The sequence below is a fragment of the Nicotiana tabacum genome, chromosome 22 (genome assembly GCF_000715075.1).
Source record: "Nicotiana tabacum cultivar K326 chromosome 22, ASM71507v2, whole genome shotgun sequence".
Classification (NCBI taxonomy): domain Eukaryota; kingdom Viridiplantae; phylum Streptophyta; class Magnoliopsida; order Solanales; family Solanaceae; genus Nicotiana; species Nicotiana tabacum.
Genome location: NC_134101.1, coordinates 98,799,268 through 98,823,017, shown reverse-complemented (window position 1 = coordinate 98,823,017; position 23,750 = coordinate 98,799,268). Strand labels below are relative to the sequence as shown.

The following is a 23,750-nucleotide window of genomic DNA, read 5'->3' as shown; positions in this document are numbered from 1 at the left end:
CTTAGGAACTAAAGTCTCAAACTTCGAACAGTTAATGAACTTAGGGCCGAAAAAGAGAGGAAGAAATGAGAAATCAGTTAAAAACCTAAGTTTTCAATTGTTACATGATTCTTAGTGTATGTTGTTGTGTGTTCGTGTTAAGTCGTGTTAGGTGAGAGCATTGAAGGCTCTATTTGTAGTGGCCATTGAAGCCTTAGGGTTCTAACAGATTCAAATTAGTTAGTGGAAGATGATGAAGGATGAATGATGATAGCAAGGTGGATGAAATCAGAGAAAACAGAAGGGGAAATCATCAAGGAACTTTACCGGGGCACGAGGATGAAGGATTCGACCATTGAGAGTGAGGATCCATCAGTCAAATATCCAATGTCCAGAGGTCACTGCATTTGACCTCTAGACAACGAAAAATGATGATGAATCTGAAGATATCAATTATGCATGCTCCGATTTGAAAGAGCGAATAGGGAAATCAGGCGAATGAAGTTTCGTCTTTTAGGTATAGGGTTAAGATTGGGCTTTTGAATTTTAGTGATGAAAGGGGAAAGAATCAGGCGAGATCCACGGATATAGGAGACATATTAAGTGTTGTGAGATTTGAATTTGTGACCTTGAACCGATTTGTGCAAGGTTTCAGGATTGATGGGCATAGAGGATTTGAGAGAGTAGAGAGGAAAAGAGGAAAGAAAGGTTTTTGTTCAACGTGAGAAATGATTAGGGTTTGGGGTCTGGTCTCTGACTTAAAAATGAAAGACGGGATCTGGGCCATTGGATCATTTGATCTACGGCCCTGATATTTTGGGGAGATAAGAATTTCGGAAATGTTTTAATCCCCAAAAAAGGGCAACCGTTGGATCTCTCTGATCTGACAGCGGAGATGAAGTTTCAATAGAATTAAAGAAAATATGAAAATGGGGATTTAAATGCAGACCATTGATGAGATAGATCAACAGTCCAGATCCAATGTACTTTCTCTGTAAGTGAGGGAAACATGTGACGTGGCGCAATTCTATTAGTTCTCAGGGGTTGTGGCGGATTGCCAAAGTGGATTAGAGGGTCGTTTGGACTAGGTCAGATGGGGTAATTGGGCTTGAGTTTTGGGCTAAAATTGGTTTAATAAGTAGCCACATTGTATTTAATTAGGTATTTGCAATTGTAGCATTTTAATCTTTTACCATTTTATCATTAATTTAAATAAACTTAAATAATTCCAATAAAATGTAGCAGAAATTAAAATTATCAAATACACTACTAATTACTATAATTAGTTAATTCATTATTAAATATCTTATTTTCTATTTGTGACATTAATTTCGAATTTATTTAGAAATAGTTGGTTGTTTTACCAAAACTAAGAAACAACCTTATTATATTATAAACTTATGAATGTAAAAGTTATTTTAATAGTTTTAAAAATAGTTAAAGTGATATTTTTAATTATAATACTAAATTATTAATTTAACACCATTAATTACTTAATTTATATAAAAATAAGTATTTATTAATTAGAAAATATTTTTAATATACTTACTGAAAAATCATTAAGTGCAAGTAAATTAATTATAAAAGGAGGGTCAAAATTGATCGTCAACACTATGTACATTCTTATTCTGAATGTTATTGTACATTCAAATGTTGAACGCTTTTTGTGCATTTTTTTGTTGATATTATTGAAAGATATGTCAGGTAGATAGTGGTCAGTCTTCTCAAACAGGTGACCGACTCTTAAAATTTAGTGTTGATGGGAGATGAAACGAGACTTTAAGAAAATTACCATGCGGATAATTTAAGAGCACATTGCTTAAAGATCTTTAGCGCCGCACAAGTGATGACAAAAAATCTTAAAGTGGTTTGTTTGCGGAAATAAGGTTCATCTAATCAACTTGAGAGGCCAGATGTGAATTCATGTTTATTGAGTAGAACAAGAAACTCAATTCAGATGCATATGGTGTCTGAATATCATCTGTACATTATTATCTTATGAGATAAAGATATACGTTCCATGAGAAAGGAGAAAATACTATAGTGCATATTTTCATAGCATATGTGCAAATATCGACCGAAAAGGGTTAGCATAAGTTGTATCTCAACTTATTGTTGTGTGAGATAGAGTACCCTCACGGCTCCTACCAGTGGCTCGAAGCTTTTCAATGTTCGCTATCTTTACATGCTACCAAATGACCATGGGAGATTTGGTTTGGCGGAGCATGACTAGAAAAGCGAACTGTATTCAAGTCGAGAGACTCGTGAGAAGAGAAAGATCATTGATAGAATCTCATTTAGTTTGTGTTTGCTGGTACCAGTTAGACTTATGAGTCATAATTGTGAACACAAGAATCTATTATACACGAGATCTAGAGGATGTATCAATTCGATTCAAATGATCTAGAGAACTAAGCGTATTTTGGTTAATCTACCAGAAGATTATCATGACGACTACGAGAGGCTATACATTCCTAATAGATTTATAGCAACGTGCTATCACAGTATGCTGGTCGCACGATCTATTTATTTAGTATGAGTGATGCAAGAGAAATGGAAGGAAAATTTGTTTCCCTTAGCTTAATGGAGCTTGAGCACTCCCTTATGTGTGAGTGGGAGATCTTATGGGCCTGTTACACTCATAAGGGGTGCTAGCTTTAGCCGGCCCATTAGGTCTAACCCAAAGCCTAAGTGCAGTCTATATAAATACCATTATGGGTCTTGGGAGATTCACTTGTTCACAAGAGAGAAAGACTAGGGTTTGTTCTTTGCATGGATCTTAGAGAGGGGTAGTAGGTTGTGGACAAAGGTAATGCATCCGATTCATGAGGATTCATGGCGATAGGTGACACAAGTCGTAGTTGCTATAGATCCACTTACGTTAAGGAGAAACATGTAGGTCTCCTAACTAGTATTTACAGATAAATACTACACTGAATGAACATGATTTGTCATAAGGAATATAGCATGATTCCAAGTAAAAAATTGATGACAGATACCAATGATCCCTTTCTCTTTGTTGGGTACAAAGTGGATGTAGAGAGTGTAGTTTAAGCATATCACCAAGTTTGAAAAGGTCAACCCAGGAATCTGGGATAACAAATGTTGTTTCTTGTCACGACCCAAAATTCTACTGGAGCCGTGATGGCTCCTACACCGCTTGCTAATCAAGCCAATAATAAATATGCAAAAACAAACTTCAACAACAGTAAGAACATGAGGGACAAGATGCGAACATGGACATCTGCTGCCCGACCTCCTCCAACACTTCCCGAAGGCGAAGCCATATGTGCGAACACGATAGACATCTCCCACAACACTCCATGAACGTGATGCATCCCCGTGAACGCGATTCACAAACCACCAGCAACCAAAATACTCTACGCGATCGTGAAGCTCCTTCCACGATCACAAAGCTCATCATATGCACCAGAAAATCAGCAATGCAAACTCATCCGAAATGATCTGAGACGATCTGAAACCACCCTGAAATCTACCCAAGCCCATTGGGATCCCGTACAATCATACTAACAAGTCAAAATATATCTTCCAAACTTATCCAAAGGCTCGAAACACCACAATTAACATCAAAACCAAGAAGCGAAGATCAAAATCCTTCTCTTAACTTTCAAACCTTCAAACTTCACTGAACTCGTCTGAATCATACTTAGACACTCTAGATAAATCAAACTTTGCACACAAGTTCCAATCAACTACGTGAACCCAACCAATGTCTCAAATCCACAATAGGAGTCAGATAACACCGAAGTCAAATTCTGGTCAAACCTATGAACTCTCCAATTTTTCAAATTGCCAACTTTCCACAAATAAAGCACAATGGTGGCAACTGGAGAATCTGCCTTGATGTCACTAGATACGATTCAAAATAAACCACAACCTGTGAATTTAGGGAGAGAGTTTTTTGAACAAGGAGAAGAAGAAGCAATGTTACAACAGTGTAGAGCAGAGGCAGCAAGAAAAGGGGATCTATCACCAATGCATAGCGGCAAAGGTAAAAAGACTCATACAAGGAAAAATAGTTGGGACGACAAGGTTAGTGATTTTTTAAATGTTAGGAGACCTCCAATGAGAGTTGCCAAACAAAAGAAGGCCGCCACAACTACATCTACAAAGTCCAATCGTTCAAAAAAGAAGTCATGAATTTTGAATACATCTTGAAGAGCTGGGACAGTGATGAAAAAGAGTTAAAAATTGAAGAAATTACAAGTTCGGACAAGAAGGGACAACACTTTAATTCTTTCATCATTTTATTCTACCATTATATTACTATTCTCATTTGTAATATCATCACAGAGTATGTTATAAACTCTGTGATGATCATTGAATATTTGGTACTTTCCAGTTCTTATTTTTTACATGCATGCTAGTAGGTGAAAATTTTTACGCCTCAATAGGATTAGTAAGGTAAGGTTTAGCCCGGTTTGTGTTGCCTTGGCCCAATGCCTTTGGAAAATATCCACACGGCTATGAGATTATATGCCCTCGTGAGACTTTGCCGGCAGCTACACCATGAATCCTCTACATGAGGCTGCCATCATAAGGCAATGTGAGGCGCAGAAGAGTGATTATATAGTCAAGGCATATGAGTAACAATACCGGTGCTATTGTCCCCCTTATTTGTACTTTTCCTAATTGTTGTATTTTTCTTTCTTTTATTAATAAAAAACTAGCCCTAGGCGCTTGCCTAGCGGATTGCCAAAAAAAAAATCTTTCTAGGAACATCCAAATTCAAATTCGAACATACGCCAAGTCCAAAATCACCATACGAATGTATTGAAACCATCAAATCTCGATTCCGATGTTATTTTTTCAAAGGTCATACCTTGGTCAACTCTTCTAAATTTAAGCTTCAAAATTTAGAATCACCCTTCCAAATCACTTCGAACCTCTCGAAAATCAAAACCAACTATACATGCAAGCCATAATGTGTCATATGAAGCTATTCAAACTCTCAAAACGCCAAACGAAATGTTAAACCTCAAAACAACTCGTCGGGTTACTATATTATATTGTCATGTACAAATGTTTATTTTACAATTACAAAATGGTGCAAACACTTCCTCCTCTGATTTCTGGAATATTTTTCAGGCTATGGGGTGCGTTTAGTACGAAGGAAAAAGTTTTCCTTGAAAAATAAATGATTTTCTTACTCATTTTCTGATATTTGGTTAGGTAGCAAAAAAAATTTTTTTAAAAAAAATATATAATTTAGACAAATACTAAGCACTAAGGGAAGCGAAATGGGTAATGATGGGGTAGGGTGGGTTAAGGTTTAGGCGTCAGGGTAGTGATGCCGGAGGGTTGGGTGGGGGTGTGACGAGGGGTCAGCTAGGGGTGGGGTCGTGGGGGTGTCAGGGGGAGGGGTTGGTGGCAGGGTGGGGTGGGAAAAAGGGAAAGCATTTTCTTTTCATACCAAACACACCCATATAATTAACTTTTTTCCAACTAAAAATAGTATATATTTCTTTAAATAATAAAACAAGCGTATATATCTGTATAAGATACTTTTACTTTTTGTACATAAACTCTAAGTTAAAAATTGTTTTACATTTTCAAATGAGAATGAAAACTAGTAAGCTCCATAGAAAAAGTACTAAAACTATTTTGTACATATTTACTGATTTTCACTCCTCTCTAGGAATCCATTTGCTCCACCATAAACTTTTCTTTTGTCTGCGAAGCTCATCGATGCTCTCATTCAGGGTTCTTAAAATTTTCCTTTGAAGCCGAAGAGCTGATGCAAGGGCATTCCTCGGCGTGCTTGACTTCTTCTTAGGCTCTATATCCTGTAAATCTCAAAAGGAAATGACAAAGTGTATCAGGAAATTCTACCCTAAACTCTATTAACCAACATTGGTATCCTGCGCTTTTGAAAAGTTAGATTTCCACAATTTTCACCATACAAATATGTCAATGAGAAACAAAGGATTTCAAAGCTAGAGGTCCCAACCTTAATGACCGCGACTAGTTATATATGCCATGAGAAAACATACCCTGAGCTCCTGAAGTTGCGCTTCAGTGAAGCCGCCATCTTGTTCTGTTCCTGATTTTGCCATTAGTTGAACAATCCAGTTTGCAGCTTCACTATAGTCTTGTTGTGTAGCCCGGAAGAATTGCAACTTTAGGTTCTGAATGAAGGACAGGGCCAATAGACCTTCTCTATCAAAGTAAGGATGAGCTAAAGCTGTCTTTGCACTAATTCTTTGACGTGCTTTGAAACGAACCATAGATGCTAATAGCTCCCACCCTATTCCACCATCCAAATCTAACAACTCGAAGCCTTTCCTAAGTTCAGGGCTAGCACGAGGCTCTACAGTCTGTCTCCATGAAACTAAATCATAGTCGCATCTCTTCAGCTGTCGGTTGAATTGAATGAGACTACTGTCGCTGCGTAATCCTGGGAATGCCTATGATGGAATGAACAGTAGCAAAGTGCTTGTAAAATCTTCAGGAGGTGTATCAATAAATGTAGAAGATAGAAATATCAGCATTTAGTTGACCCAAAAAAAAAAAAGCATTTAACTTATTTTTGATTATAACGATTAATTTTAGTTCCAGAATCTTTTGCGTGAAATACTCAAATCTAATTTATTTTTGTTTTAACTATCCGGTATCCAAAGCCCATTGACCAGACAAATCCGAGTTCACACCGGGTAGGCCCACTAAAGGGGCTAAACCGCTCCCTACAACTAGAAGTTCTCCAATTTTAGAGCTCGAATCTATGTAAGCTGATTCTTAAGAATAAATCCTATCTCCTCAAGGGTGAAATTATTAGATCCTGCCCCAATTTTTAACAGCACCGCTCGACATTGCTGAAGTGTCAGTTAGCCATTTCCAGCTGTTGTTTTATCATATTATATATTAATACGTAATGTGGATCCAGTTGGAACATGTAAGATCACATCTAATGCGCAATTTGTTAAAAAATTTACGATTCCAGATCTAGGTTATAGGAGCTAAAGAAAAGAAAGGAAACCTAAAAAATAATATCCATAGCGTCGAAGTTCCTATTTGCAGGTCATACTTCAATTTCTTCCTCCTGTACTGAAAGGAATGATATCTATATATTCAAATAAGGAGAATTAAAAGAAATGGACATTCTCTTTTTGTTGTCTTCCTTTTAATTCCAGAACTCAAAGGTCTAGGTTCTCCAGGAAGAGCTAATTTTATCTAAGAAATATTTATGGTTAACAGCTTTTGAGTTGAAACTTACCATTTGCAGGAATATGAGACCGACACTGTAGATGTCAAATCTATCTGGGAGATTCAGCTGTAAAAAGAATAGGATAAAGCATAGTTAATTTTACAAATAAAATAGAGGTATTGGGCGAAAACTGAGTGACCGCGGTAATCAAACCTGCCATAGAACTGGGGAAAGTGCAGCTGCAACTGGAGCAGATGGTGCAGAAGGGGTTTGTGTACTCATAATATATTGCTCTGGTGCAGCATATCTTGACCGAAAAAGACAGACAATTAGATAAACAAGTAAGCAAAATTCTTAAGTAAAAGACTAGCCATATAAATATACCAACTTATAAATACTATTATCTGAAAGTCTGCTGAAAAACAGATAATCAATAACATAGAATGCTCTAATGAAATCTATTTTTTGTTCACCTTTTAATGGTACAAAGGTAAGAGTGAAGAGCATACCAAACTGGATAGTCAATATACAGGTGGACTAACATAGTGGAACTTAAATTAAGAGATCGATTCACTTCGTTATACTTGAATAACGAACAAAATCATTTATATTCTGTCCATTTCTTCCATGAGTAAATTAAGATAATATACCTAATACCATTAAAAATAACAAGCAGAAACAGCCATAATCAAATGTCAAAGCCATCTAGGACAACATCATTGCCCCGGTAATGTACCTCTGAATGTTCGAGACAAGTACTCATATCATTATTAAGTACATAACATACTCATAAATAGGGAAAATCTGAAATTTCAATCCTCAATTTCAGGCAGATTACTCTGTTTGGTTCCACATTTTTTTTATTTACGGCATGTGACATTCAATTAGTTAGCTTGAACAGTCTGGAAAGGACACCTTTAAGCTCAAATATAAGGTTGATTTTCCTGAGACTCTTCTAAGAACTTATAAGGGTTAGCACCTATGGTTCATGTACGAGGTCCAAGGAAATCTGGTTATAAATATCAAAAAGTGTGATCAACAACATTCAATTCAGAAAATATGTAGGTGGAACAAAATGTCTTATTGTTGTAGTCAAAAATTGGAAATGGATCGACAAGCATGTTGGCTCTGGAAATTGGAGATGTTTTTGAAATGAATATTCGAAAAGAATGATAAGAAGACGTCAATATGAGCTGAATTCTATAAGCTAATCTATCAAGGGGATAATAAATTGCAAGAAACAAAATGTAAAGTAGGTCACAGAATTTTAAAAAAATATATCTGGCAGTATTAGTGCAAGTAAAATAGAATGTGCCTGCTGTTTGAACAAGAAATTTCCACTTCCGCATACACAAACTACTCATTCCACAGAGTAGGAGGGAGATAACCTTGGATCTAAAAGAAACTCTTTTGGAATATAATTGATCCCTACTCTCAAATCCGCTGCAGCTCCAAGATCAATTATTTTGAACGTGCGAGAACCTGCTTCAGATATACAAGAACGGATTAGTTACACAATCCAACTTAACCACAAATGTTAACAAGACAATTTACCTTCAGAGAAAATTATGTTTTGAGGCTTAATATCTCTATGGACTATCCCCGTGGAGTGAAGACCATCCAAAGCAAATAGGAGCTGTCTCATAATTGTCTGAATGATTCTATTTTCTCTATCCAAACCCTTGGGCAAGTCTTGAACCTCTCCAAGGATCAATGCTTCCACCTGATGATTTAATAAATCATGATAAAGTCAATGAACAAAAGAGAGAGAGAGAGTATGTGTGTGTGGGTGGGGGTTTGGGGGGTGGGGGTGGGGGAAGGAGAAGAAATCAGATAGTAATATTCATAGCTATTTGTTTTGTTCTTCAGACTAAATGACATTACTTGTTTAGAATGTGAAAGCTAATACTTTTCATAGTGAGAGTTATAAATTTTGAATCAGCAATCCAGCACCTTAATCATGAACAAGAAATAGGAAACTAAAGACAAAGCAAGGTGAATAGCAGACTACAGAAAACAAGACCAAATTACAGAGTTATGCCGTAAGGATTCAGAAATCAGAAGTAGAGAGGGTCATGTGAAAGGAAAGAGAATACTCGTTGGCCGTGAAATCTCTCTCTTTTACAATGTGAGGTGAAGACTGGAAGATAATGTGTCAATACTGAAAAGAAACTTGACGACATATATAAACATGGTACGAGCGGATAATTAGGCTTAGATTAGAGCATTTATTACATATCTGAACTCGACAAGGCAGTTTTATGACTGCACTGAATGGTGAATTCTCATGGATAACCTACTGTAGAATCTTTTCTCAATTAGAAGGGTATGTGCTTCATCTTTGTTTATCTCTTTTAAATTAGCGGAAAACTGCATTTTCTGAATGTTTATCAACATCCCTTGTCGTTTAACTTGTTCAGTATCTATTGTGAGCACGCGATTTTTGCCCTATGAGAATTACTCCCAGATATTCAAAATAAAACAATTTTCCTTTGTGTGCAATTTTGAGAATTTTCGTGGCATTTTTGGTTAATTATTTGTATTTGTGTGTGCGTGTTTATTTTATTTTAATTAATGAAAAATACAAAAATTACACGTTTCATGTGCATTTAGGATCTAATTTTTACAGATAGGATTAATTAAGTAACTCGTTTTACGAAAATGAAAAAAAAATCACAAAAAATAATGTACTTTGCATTTTTTAGCATTTGATGTCGAATTGTGTGATTTTATTGTTAATTGGTATTTAATTATAGGTGATAAATGTTATTAGAAGATAATTAGTACTTTTAATTTGGGTTTGTAATTTAATCTAAAATTTTAGTTAGGAAATAAGAAAAAAAAAGAAAAAAAAAGAGACAAATAAGAAAGATGGGAAGTGAAATTCGGACCAGGCCCATGCCAAAATGACCAAATCCAGCCCAAAACAACTCCATACCCGGCCCAAGTCGTCAAAATCTCACAGACATGCAAAACGACGTAGTATGGTGATGGAACTACGTCGTTTCAACGGCAATCGATCCCAGCCGTCCATTTAGTCCTCATCCAACGGACACAACTCAGTACCCATATCCAAAAGCCAAACCCGGCCCGTTTACCAGAGATTGATCCGGTCTCAAAAGTGTCTAAACGACACCGTTTCGTTAAGTGAGTTGATCCGAGCCGTTGATCTTAATTGATCCAACGGCTAGGATTCAACCTCTTGCCCAGTATATAAATGATCCAAACGAACCCCACCCCCCTTAGAGCCCCCACCCCACTCTGGTCTCTAGCAATTCAGAGACAGCCCTGTCTCTCACCACCTTGCACCGCCGCCCTCCGCCCACCGGAAATCGCCTCACGGCGGTTCCGGTGGCCCAAATCGTCTCAAAGTTACACTCTAGCCTCCCTTCCACCTCCTCATTCCAATTCCACACTCCATTAACCTCGAATCATCCTATAACTTCTCGAATGTTCGATCGAAGATCCCCGTCCCAAACCCTAGCCTGTCCGCTTAACCCCAAAATCACACCCAATAATCCCCTTGACCTCCTCGTCGCTAATCCCTAACCAAATTGGCTCGAATCTGAGTAAAACTCGTCGAATGACGGATCTAGGGTTCAACGGTTCGAGACTGTTTTGAAGCTGTCACGGTTGAATGGGTTCTAGTTATTATTATAAGCCTATTTCTGACGAAATAGACCTATAATGCTAACTGGAACTCAAGTTCGAAAGGGCATGTTGGTGGGATCCGAGAAAAGAACAGTAAGTTCTTCTTAGCTTTTTCTTTTCCTTTTTCTATATGTTTATTTGTCTGTGTTAAGTTGTAATTAGTCGCTTATTTAGGTTTTCAGTTTAAGTTAATTCTTAATCCAGTAAATATTCCGCCTCTTTTTCTGATTCTGGTTAGATTAAATACTCCAATGTTCGTTTGAGTAGTTCAATCGATTATTCGTTTGCCTAAATTAGGTTCGTTGTAATTCGTCTTTGTCCGTTATTTTCTCCCTTCTCCATCAGACCATTTACTTAGTCCAGTTTTCTTCTGTCAATTAATAACATATGTTATAAATAGTTTCGTCGATTAATTCATTCTTGTTTGTAGACCAGTAGTTTTCGTCAAATGGTTTGATGTCGAGTGTTGTATGTATTGATCCTTAGACACTTAGCTTCAGGGCTCATCGTTAGTATGCTTTCTGCTCCTACATCTTTGTTTTAATGCTATTCATTTAATTTGAGTTTCGAGCTTAAACTGTGGTCTGAGTTTGATGAATTGAATCCTAAGGTTGTCATGTTCAGGGTCTGATATGAATCTATCATTGGTTTAAATTCAGTTTTGGTGTGATAGTGTTGATTAGGAGTTAGTTTCATGTGGTTAATTAGTTAATTGTTAGGTGGATTGGTTATAGATGATGGGTAGTAATCACAGGGGTTTCAGGGGATAATTTGGGACTTAAAAGTTTAAAAATGGTTAGTTTAATTGTTCAGTCCAGTAAGTACTAATGTAACATTAAACTAATGCATTTATTTAGTAGTAGTGGGGAACAAAACATAATAGCATGGGGAGGCCTAATGGGAATGTAATTAAAGTATGTACTACCCATAACCATTGAATTAAATAAAGAAAAGACAAGGGTTAGTGGGGAACAAGTGAATCAAAAATAGAGCAAAACATATAGGGGTGGGGTTCTAGAGAATATCATGGGCAAAATATGCTTAATTAATGGGTCTGAGTGCTCCTAAGAGCTGTAAAAGGGGCTGTAGTTTGCAGATAAAAAGGGGGATTTTGGAGAGAGTTAGGGGTCCTTTTTTCAGTCTTTGAGAGAGTCTTCCTTTTTGAATCAGTTTTAGAGAGATATAGAGCTTTTAAGGCATTCAGTTTTGGAGAAAGTTTAAAGACTGGGAATCAGTTTGAGAAAGTTTTGGAGAGCTTTCCTAGGATTTCAGTTCTTAAGGAGCATTTTGAAAACTTTGAGGGCATTCAATTCCAATTTGAAACATACAGAGAGTTTGAGATATCAATTTTAAGAGTCCTTTTTTGAGAGCTTTCAGATTGCTAGCTACTGGAGTCAATAGTGTTTTCTGCTTAGTTTTCCAGTAGACTTTTGGTTTCAATCGAGACATTCTAGGATCAGTTTGAGCGTGTTGTTGCTGTGGTATGTTTCTAAGTTCAATTTGAAGGTCATTTGGGTTTATTCGAATCTGTTTTGGGTTGATCTATTGATCTTGTTGGTTTTAAAACATTTCTGAACTCTTCCTGGATTGATAAATATATTTCTGGGCTGAAGCTGGGTTGATTGGTGTTGTTTGAACTCAAATACTTGGTTGCTGTGATCCACTGTGTGCTGCTGTTGCTAACCTCTCCTTCTTCCTATTCCTTTCTGCTTTCAGGTACACATTCTCAGTTTGAGTTGATGTAGCTCTTTTGGTTCGAAAATGCTGAAATGAAATGATTGCATATTCACCTCTTAACATGTGTGGGTCCAAGTTGTTATGCCAAAAATAGATAATAGCTGATTTGTATTTGCTTAGACTTACTTTAGATTTTACATTGTATAATTGAGCTGAAGATTGGATTGTATAACTTAGACTAATTCTGGACTGTAAATTTGGACTACTGGACTATCATTTGGACTGATGTGTTCGTGTTGGTAATCAGGGAGAAATTGAAGTAGTATTAGTACTATTAACAAATCATGTTTGAAACTCAGCATAAATGAGAACACTTGTGGTTTAAAACAAAATCGCACATAGAACACTTGTGTCCATTCTTTGTCCTTGATAAAAGAAACGAAACAAAATCATCCGTTGAATCAGCTGATGGAGCCATTTAGATCCATTCCTAAGCTTTAACATGGCTAAAATGAATTGATTTCCTCCTTTAAATTATAATTTTTGTAAATGAAACTCTTGCTAAGGCCCAGTTGTGATGCAATCCATGCCAAGCTGGGGCCAAGAATCACGGTTGGCCAGTTTGAAGGGCCTATACTGAAGTCCAAACGGCCTGAATTCAATTAATGCCATCCCTCTCTTAGATAAAAATATTGATAACTAACTAGGGCCTTTTGTTTTATTTTTAGAAACAAACAAAGATAGAAAACCATAGTCACTTTAGGTTTGCCTTCTAAAATAAAATGAGACGAGCCTCGCAAAACAAAACACGTAAATTGCAGGACCCTCGATAATTGTATATATTAAAATACTTAGATTTCGGGACGGGCCGTTTAGCGAATTTCACGGCCTTCCCCAAAATAATAACGCGTTAGTTTCTTTAGGCGCGTATTTTAATAACATTACCTCCCTAAACTCGGGTGCGCATTTATGCGACCCAAATCCAAATCCCAACGATGTTAAAGTATGTCCAAAAACCACGGGGGCATTTATGTGACGTGGTTCAAGACTTGTTTTAATGACGTTGCAATTTTCTTTAAAAATGAATAAAAGCGGTTAAGGTTAAAATTTGCACATAGGTTCATAATTGTTAAAAATCAGATAATTTAAGCCAAATATAACAGTTGAGCGACCGTGCTAGAACCACAGAACTCGGAAATGCCTAACACCTTCTCCCGGGTTAACAGAATTCCTTAATAAGATTTCTGGTTCGCGGACTGTAATACAGAGTCAATCTTTTCCTCGATTCGGGATTCAACCGGTGACTTGGGACACCATAAATCTCCCAAGTGGCGACTCTAAATCTTTAATAATAAATCCCGTTTTCGATTGTCCTTTAATTGGAAAAACTCCCTTATGCCCTTGCGGGTGTAGGTAAAAAGGAGGTGTGACATCTATGATATACTTTCACCACTAAAATCAAATACCATTCTTCTCAGCTCTATATTTACTAATTTCCCTTCACACATAAATGCCTTAGATGGATATTTCTCTTATATCTGAACTGAGAATGTTTTATGATACCTTTTTCTCAAGAATGTTTCGTTCAATAGAGAACATTTCAATAATAGTTATCTCTGGAGGATTTCTCCTACACTTAACATTTCAATAATAGTTATCTCTGGAGGATTTCTCCTACACTTAGATCTTTTAGGTGACTAATATAGACCAATGGAGCTCACCCTCAAATATCATATTATCCTTTGATAACTGTATATTCTTTAGGTTCTATTTTCCATCTGATCTTCCCTTTCTCTCAGAGGGAAACCTCCAAAGACCTTGGGAAACAAATAGCCGTCCACCTCAATCATAATGATATAAGCCCAGAGCTGTAACTTCATCCAGGATAGTTCGTAAGAAATTAGGGAAATTCTTAATGATCTATCCAAGTCATGCCATACAACAACAATAACAACATACCCAATATTATCTCACATTGTGGATTCTGGGGAGAGTAGTATATACGCAGACCTTACCCTACCTTGTGAGGATAGAGAGGCTGTTTCCAATAGACCCTCGGCTCAGGAAAGCATAAGCACCACATTAATGAAAATATAGACAAGGGATAGTACCAAAAAGCCATATAAAAGCAGAATAAAACCAACAAGATAGTAAGGTGATCAACAATGAAAGAAAATAACGGTTAGTCATGAAAACCTACTACCAACAGAAAGCGAGGCTGCGTGCCAATACTGTTATGAACACTCTAGACAACCTACTCTACTACCCTAATCCTCGACCTCTATACCTTCCTATCAAAGATCATGTCATTGGACAACTGAAGTTGCGTCATGTCTTGCCTAATCACCTCTCCCCGCCTCTTCTTTGGCCTACTTCTACCTCTCCGTAGTCCCCCCAATGTCAACCTCTCACACCTCCTCACCGGGGCGTCTGTGCTCCTCCTCACATGACCAAACCAACTAACCCGTGCTTCTCGCATCTTGTCCTCAATAGGGGCCACACCCACCTTGTAGCGAATAACCTCATTTATTATCCTATCTAACCTGGTGTGCCCGCACATCCATCTCAACATCTTCATCTCTGCTACCTTCATCTTCTGGACATGAGCGATCTATCCAAGTCATGCTATCTCTTCTTAAATTGGAATTACAGAATATTCATCATGAGCGTTCGAATGAGAAAATTTAGAGTACATATGTTTGGATCATTATACAAGGATTGCTAGTGTTGTGTCCCCCAGGCAGCTCTTTTTCTAGGTTTTTAGATAAACTACACAAAGTGCATTCGGCCTACATATAAAAGCTGTTAAGGATGGAGAAAAAACCTGAGCTAACAAGAAAATGGAAGCATGATAAAGAAAGTACCTACATTGTAGGGAAACTCTCTACTCTGCATCAAATCAGCAAGTGTAGCTTCCCCTTCGAAACGCCAAAGGAGCCAATACTCTGCTCCTTTCTTTGAAGAATTCTAGCACCATTTTAAACATAATTAATTCAAACTCTTAGAATTAGATTGCAATTTCCAAAGGTGTGACAGTATCTAAAGATGAACATGATAATGGCTATCAAACAAAATAACAAGTGTACCTCTAGAAACCCATAGACAAAATCAGCACAACTGTTTGCACAAGCTCTACGCACTCGCTCATTCATCCATATTTCCACTGCTCCATATTCAGTTGCTTTTTTTAAGACGAAATCACCACCCTTGAGGCAAATAAAATCGGAATTAACCACTCGTGCCTGTTTGAGTTACAAACCATTCCTTTGAGCTTTTGTATACAACACAAAATAACAGAATATATACCTTGGACGATGGCTTTTTGGCCAAAGAAACTCTATAAACAGCACCAAAAGATCCCTCACCCAATTTCTTCCCCAACACTATATCATCCTGCAGAGAGAAGTTATGAGCATATGTTGCCACATGAGAAAAAGAAGCAATTGAGATGTGGTATCACATCACCTTCTTATAGGTAGGTCTAAACAATCTTTCAACAAAGGCAAGAACAAACATATCGAAGAAACCAGGGGCCACACCAGGAGTAGCCCAGAGGTAAGACAGGGTACCCAATGCCAAAATAACACCAGGAACAGTCACTGTGATCCCATTTGACTTTGGCAGTGTGCTTCTGTATATTATATCACCACACTCCATTACAGTACAGGGTAGTCCTACCCCAACTCCAACAAAAAGATCATGAGCAAAGCTAAATATTTCACCTCCATGAGCGTAAATTATCAAGTTTCTTGACCTTGAATTGGGTTGCTTCTTGAATGGTATCGACAAAGATAAAGGCTTCAGCTTGAGTTTGTTGCCCAGAAATGAAGAGTGGCTGTGGAGTACAACTCCACCTATGGCAACTGAAGCCATGGCTTTCTACACTATAGTTATAGTTGGATCAGAAAGGGCGGTCATCAGAAACTTGTTAGCTTTGGTTTGGACTTGTTACTGAATTTTTCGGATTTTTTTTTTGGGAGATTACTTTTGTATCAGTGGCAGTTATTGCAGGTGTATTTTTTGTGGAGGGAAGTGCTTGATTAAATTGGCGAAAATCCATAGCCACAAATGACACAGTTTCGCCGATTGGCTGTCTTTCCCATATTCAGTGGGCTTCTTTTACTGAATATACGAGGGCTAAGTGCTCTAGTAGCCACTTTTAAGGCTATTGTTTAAAATATATTCACACTTTATAATGTATTTAATGAGTAGTTGTTTCATTCAACTTCAAAACTAAATATCCTCAATTTAGAAATTAGGACTTAGTGTCCTAAATTTTTGTGCTGCTAATTTGAAATTCAGGACTTAAGTGTCCCGAATTTCTGAACTGCTAATTTAAAATTACGGACATAAGGTTCGAACTTCTGGACACAATTTTTAAACGTTAGGACACAATGTCCTGAAGTTCTAAACTTTGAGGTTTAAACTTCAGGACACTGTATCAGTGTTCTGAAGTTTGAACGAATTGACTAATCTTTAAATACATTATAAATAACGTGCTTAAAAGTGGCTACCTAATGTCATTTCCACAATATACGAAGGACAAAGTGCACAAATAGCCACTTTGACCCATATTTGAGGAATAATAAAATTTACAAAATTTCTAAAATTTAGCTAGATTAGAATCAACTTCGGACATGCGAGTTTGAAGCTAGGCTTTGGCAGAGCCCAACTTGAATTTGAACTTTCACTTTTCAAACTTTAGGCCTTCAAGGATGAAGTTAGGCTTTGGCAACCCAACTTCAGATCGAAACTAAGCCTCATCCGCAGCACGTTTAATTTAATTTTTACCAAAACTGGGTAAACATGAAATAGTTTTTATAAACTGAATATGATTTTTATAGGGTTGCTACAAGCGACTTCCTAGTGTCATTTCTACATATACGAATGAAGAAGTTATGTATTTTAACTTGAATTGATTTGGTAAGACAGCACCAAGGTTTTTCCCTTTCGTGTTGGGCTCCTTCTCTTCCAGGTGTTAGAGGCCTTGTGTAACGATCCGGTCAATTGTTTGAGTATTCGAATCTCGTTTCTCCATTTGATGCTTTTCGTAGTTTCTTTTGATGTTTTGTGACATGCGACGATAGTTGGTTTGGTTTCAGGAAGGCTCAGGAGTGATAGGAATACTTAGTTATATTTGGAAGCTTAAGTTGTTAGAGTTGACCAAAGGTTGACTTTTGAGTAAATGACCTTGGAATCGGGACTGAGGGTTCCTATAGGTTCATATGATAATTTTGGACTTGGGCGTATGTTCGAATTAGGTTTTGGATGTTCCTAGAAGATTTTGACTCTAATATCCGAAAGTTGGCAATTTGAAGAACTATACTTAAGTTTGATTGATAGTTCACTTTTGAGTTAATGAGCTTTGATTGTTTTTTGAGACCTTACGTAGGTCCTAATGGTTGATATGAACTTATGTACAAAGTTTGGTTGTGATAAAAACTGTCTAATTATGATTCGAACGCGTACGGTGAAGTTGGAAAGTTTTAAAGTTAAGGAATGGATTTGATTTTTGATTCTTGGTTATTGTTATTTTTTATATTTAGAATCTTGAGATATGTATATGGGGTATGGGGAAAACTTATGGCATTATATACGCACCACCACCTGATCAACTGGTATACGTTGATGATTTCGCCTACAAAGGCCGGATGATATGATGGGATGTCCTCAGAGGCTTGATGATATTATGTACGCATATACCTATGTATGATATGACATTTATACGCATATGCATGATATTATAAATGTCATGATTCACAAAGCTATTCAGACTTATAAGTTGAGTTCTTTACTCTATGTTTCTTTCATGTCTTTTATATACTGCTTTCATGTCTTATATACTCGGTACTTTATTTGTACTGACGTCTCTTTTGCCTAGGGACGTTGCTTTTCATGCCTGAAGGTCCCGATAGACAGGTTGACAGTCATCCTAGTAGGTCATCAGCTCAGCAGAAGGTGTTGGTGCACTCCACTTGCTCCGGAGTTGCCTATTTGGTCAGTATGATTGGACATGTATTGATTGGTATAGCGGGGCCCTGTCCCGACCTATATGACGTTTATGTACTCTTAGAGGCATGTAGCCAGATGCCATGCATATGGATACTTGTATGGCCTTGTCCGCCTACGTTTTGAGTATACAAATACTCATGTCGGCCTTATAGGCCCGTATATCACAAGTATAAGTTTCTATATCATGTTGGGTTGTCCTATGTCTATTATTCCATTATTATTTATTCTGGTTATCTCATGACAACCCTTCTAGCCCAATTTACCCATGATAGTATGATAAGAAAAAAATATGTTACATTGGTACTCGGTTGGGTAAGACACCGGGTGCCAATCGCGGCCTATCGGTTTGGGTTGTGACAACCTTTGTGTGCAAATCAAATCAAAAATATTTTTGGAAGTATCTTCAGTCACCGAGGAAAGGTGGGTTGTAACAACCCACATCTGAAACTACACGTGTCGGTGTAGGGGTGAATTTGTGATTATTCACCTTAATTGGGATGGGATTGAAATATTGGTGTGATTGTGATTATTCCCCTTAATTAAGATGAAACTAATAATAGCCATTAATTGGAAAAGTCAACCCACACGGCATATGTGGGAAGGCGGCCTAGCTGATCAGGTGGAGATCGGACGCCATGTTGTGCACATGGTGATACTACTCTTGGTAACACCTTTCTTTCCCATTACATGTCAAACCACATCGTTCTTGGGGAGATGGCCTAGCCGATCGGGCATGATCGAACTCCGTGCTAAAAACACAATGGTATATCGGTTCTAATGATCTCCCAACCAAAAATATATATTAATTTCGTATTTTGAAAATTGTTATGTTTTAACTAGGCATTTGGATATTGTTGATTGTGACTTGTTGTTTTCTGTGTTTCTCCTTTTCTTACATTGTGTATACAGTTAAAATAGGGCCTGCCAGATTTTTCCATTTAATCGAGACCAAGGAGTCACATTGAGGGTCAGTCTCGTAATAGTTCAGGTCAGACCACGAAGATAAGGTATCAAGCTCGAGAATCAAGGTGCTCGTCGAGATCGAGGCCAACAACGGTTGAGACCATATATGACAGACTTCGAATGAAGCGCAATAATGGAAAGGCGAGATATCCATAACTGGTCTAAGATCACGGTAGAAATCCCAGAACTAATCAAATCAAGGGCGGTTGTTTAGGCTAATCACAGGATTCACTTCTATAATTAGAGTTACACCATAATTAGGATTCCTCTAATATATAAAGAGGAGTAACCATCATTTGTAAACACTTTTACATTCACGCAGATCAAAGCAATATAATATTCTCTCTTTAATTTATATTCTCTTGTTTATCAGTTTGCTGCTTTCTAACTGTTCTTGCTCTACTAGCTAGAGGGTATTCCAACTTGAGGGCTCTGTCCAAACACTGATTTGCTTTATATTGTCAATTTTCATCACTTATCTTTACGTTTATCAACTGATATTAGGTGAAATCACGTATCCTTAAAACAACATTATAAGTTTAATTATTATCCAATTTTTAGGGTAAGCACATTGGTATTCTATTTTGAAAGAGGACATTTAGTCATACATACTAGTGCTATTCAATGGTACTAACATCCCTTTTGCCCGGGGTGTTGCATCTTTAATGGATACAGGTGGTTCTACAGCAGGCGGCATTGATCAGTGATAGAGGTACACTCTCTTCCCAGCTGACTTGGTGAGCCCCATTTCATTTCGAGGTCATGTATCTTTTGTTCCTCATGTATTGTGTTTGAAGTATAGCCGGTGTCTTGTTGCCAGCATTTCTAAATTACTCTTTTGTTGTACTTAGAGGCTCTGTTAATAGGTTGTGGCTGGTGTTTGATGTTGGGAGTCAAAACTAAAAGTGTTGGTATTTTGGCAAACATGTTTTTCTTTCATATCTATAAACTTGTAAAATTTGCAAACCGTAAATGAATCTCTTTGAGTAATAGAAAAAGAATATGGAACACTTGACTCTTCTCTTATCTATCACTTGTACTAATTCTTATATTGTTAATGGGCAAGGTTGGGTAGAAGGCATCTAGCAGGCTTGCTTGACCGGGGTATCTCGATTGAGCGCCGGTCGAGCTCCCTGAGGTCGGGGCGTGACAAACTTGATATCAGAACCTAAGGTTTTAAAGTGTCCTAGGATATCTCGGAGCCATGTCTAGTAGTGTCCTTCTTATCGGTATATTGTCGCCCACATCTATAATGAGTAGGCTAATTTGGCATTTAAGAATAACACCCTTCTTTGATACTCCAGATCATGCGACTGAGCTCAAGATAGGGAGCTAACTTCCTCGTCATGTCTTATTTTCCAGATGAGTAATCCACGAGTTCGAAGTAGCATGGAGGGAATGACCCCGCCATTGAATCTGGGGGATATTGAACAAAAGTTCGTTTGGATAATGTGTCGAGCCGTGTAGGGGTTGGAAGAACTTGTCGCTAAGGGAAGTGTCATTGTTCCTACCAATGTTGCGGCACCACCGGATCGTGTGGTGACAGTATTTGAGAAACAAAAAATGGTGGTTGGTACCAATGAGCCAGATTATTTAGTTTGCAAGAAGCTTTACTTTGGGATATGTTGGATGACTCTTGAAATATGTTATGGTTGTAGAAAGAGGGGGCACAAGAAGAAAAAATGCCCTAGGTTAGGTGCACCAATCTTGGTCTGCCCAATATGCGGGAAGGAACATATGGTGTCGTGTTGTGAGTATTCTCAGCAGCGTGTTAGAGGTGGTAGATCTGGGCAATTACAAAAGGCCCACACCGCAAACCGATACTATAATTGTTACTCCGCATTGGTAGCCTGGAGGAAGGGTAAGGGGGATGCTTATGATGTATGCAGAAAAGGGTAAATATCAGGTTAGTGGGGCGAGTCAGTTTAGAGGACCTCATCCCCATTATGTGAAGTGTGAGAGATGTCATCCGGGATTATGTCACTATGGTACCAATGTATGCTACAAGTGTGGTATGAGGGGTCACATTCAGAGAGATTGTCATTCGTCTCGCCAGAGCATGGGCAGGGGTGCCACACAACTAACCAGTTCTGCAGATACTACATCCACGACACCTCCCCCAGCTCGAGGCACTAGACCACCCACAAGGCATGGAGTAGCTAGGGGTGGTATTCGGAGCTCGGGAGTGTCACGCCCCAAAATCAAGGAGCGCGACCGGCGCTCAACCGAGTAAACCTGACTGAGCAAGCTTGTTAGATTTCATTCAACCCAAATTAATTCATAAATAAAGAGGAGATGTATTCCATTAATCAAATTCTGAAATTATTTCATTACGACTTCCATTTCATTTCCATTAGCAACTTCATTCATAATTTTCAAAGTATTACAAGTTTACATGTTTAATGAAAAACATGTTTGCCAAATACCAACATTTCTAGTTCCATTCCCAACACCAAGCACCACCCACAAACTGTCTATGAAGCCTCTAAGTACGACTGAAGAGAAATAAGGAAATGCCGGTAACAAGGCTCCGGCTTTACCTCAAAACATGATAAGAAAATGAACAAAAGATACACGAGGAATAAAAGGTATAGGACCCCGAATTGAAGTGGGTCTCACCAATTTAGCTAGAAAGAGTATACCGCTATCACTGGTCGATGTCGCCTGCTGTGGAACCACCTGTATCAATTAAAGATACAGCGACCCCAGTAAAAGGGATGTTAGTGCCATCGGATAACACTAGTATGTATAGTTAAAAGTCCTCTTTCAAAATAGAAATAACCATATAAGAAAAGAAACCATAGAAACAGCTAGTCACAATCAACAATATCCAAATGTCCAATTGAAACATAACGATTTTTAAAGTACGAAAATAATATATATATTTTTGGTTGGGAGATCATTAGAACCTATATACCACCGTCTTTGTTAGCACGGAGTCCGTTCACGCCCGATCGGCTAGGCCATCTCCCTACGGACAATGTGGTTTGACATGGTGATGCAAAAGAAAGTTGTTACAAGAGTAGTACCACCATGTGCGCAATATGGCATCCGATCTCCACCCGATAAGCTAGGCCGTCTTCCCACATATGCCATGTGGGTTGGCTTTTTCTTTTCCAATTCACTGGTATTGGTTTCATTCCAATTTAGGGAATAATCACAATTTCATCAATATTCCAATTTTCATCCCAAATGAGGGGAATAATCACAATCCAACCCTACACCGGCACATGTAGTTTCAGGTGTGGGCCTTATGACTCACCTTTCCTCGATTTTGCTAATGATTGTTACATCTAGAAGTTTCGTACGCTAAAAGTTTCGTCTTCAGTTAATTGACATAGACTCGGGGATGAGATTAACGTATTTACGCTATTTATAACAAGCGATAAATAAGTATCGTGAAGGATAAAGGGTGCACGAATTAAAGAAAATGAGTTTTGTTGAAAGTGGCCAATTTGGGATAAAATACGGGTCGAGTGATAATACCCGATAATTATGAACTAGTACCATGCAAGGTATCATATGACCGCAATAGTATAATGTATAAAGTATATATATAAAATATATTAAAAATAAGTAGAATTTTATGTAATTTATGGCAATTCTTAATTATACGGGTAATTGATTAATTATCAGATAACATGACATTACCTACTTAATTATTAAAGTGTGAAAATAAAATGTGGCAGCACTAGCTAATCACATAAAATGACTAAGTAAGCAAAAATCCTAGGTGGATATCTATGGTTTAGTTGAATTAATTAAGTAAAGAAGTTTTTTCAAATTCCTTTGGATAAGGAATCAAGTAACATTAGTCATTCAAACAACAAGAATACTTCCTTTTTTGGTTTGAAAAATTGAAGAATAGAAGCTTAACAAAATCGTTCATCACTTCAACAAGCAAGAAGCTTAAAATTATTGTTCAATTTGCTCAAAGAAGCGGAAGCTTAATCCGATTTTTGGGGTTCTAAGTTCAATCCACGAAGGTTTCCAATGGAATATTATATGGAGTTTTTCCTACTCCAGGTATATTAAGGTCATTCCTTCTTTCTTTTGGCATGGTTCAATTTATACGGAAGAAACGAGCAAACGTACAGTTTCCTTAGATTACTCTATCCATAGAAATACTAGGGGTGCCTATATTCTTGATTTCCCATGTGAATTGTTATTATCTTCTGTTCATGGGTCTCAGAATAATACGTAGCTGAAAAATATTTATCCGAAAAGAATATAGAGATTTTTACGTATTGTTCGTGCATTTCACCCATTTATACATGTGCATTGACCCATTACCAGATGACGT

At 37.6% G+C, this 23,750-nt stretch overlaps 1 protein-coding gene across 2 annotated transcripts; it reads right to left on the bottom strand.

Annotated features, from left to right (window-relative positions):
- Positions 1-5,398: 5,398 nt before the first annotated feature.
- LOC107788489 (serine/threonine-protein kinase STN7, chloroplastic) lies at positions 5,399-16,604 on the bottom strand. 2 transcript variants are annotated; one of them, XM_075244424.1, is made up of 10 exons: positions 15,938-16,604; positions 15,779-15,865; positions 15,559-15,678; positions 15,341-15,439; positions 8,699-8,867; positions 8,533-8,626; positions 7,358-7,451; positions 7,214-7,270; positions 5,951-6,407; positions 5,399-5,786 (listed from the first exon to the last, which is right to left on the bottom strand). In XM_075244424.1, the coding sequence occupies exons 1-9, from the start codon at positions 16,343-16,345 to the stop codon at positions 5,952-5,954; spliced, it is 1,584 nt and encodes a 527-aa protein (XP_075100525.1). In that variant the 5' UTR covers positions 16,346-16,604; the 3' UTR covers positions 5,399-5,786; position 5,951. The 2 variants fall into 2 exon arrangements, with proteins under 2 accessions (XP_075100525.1, XP_075100524.1); XM_075244423.1 differs by having other exon boundaries at positions 5,994-6,407.
- Between the last annotated feature and the right edge of the window lie 7,146 nt (positions 16,605-23,750).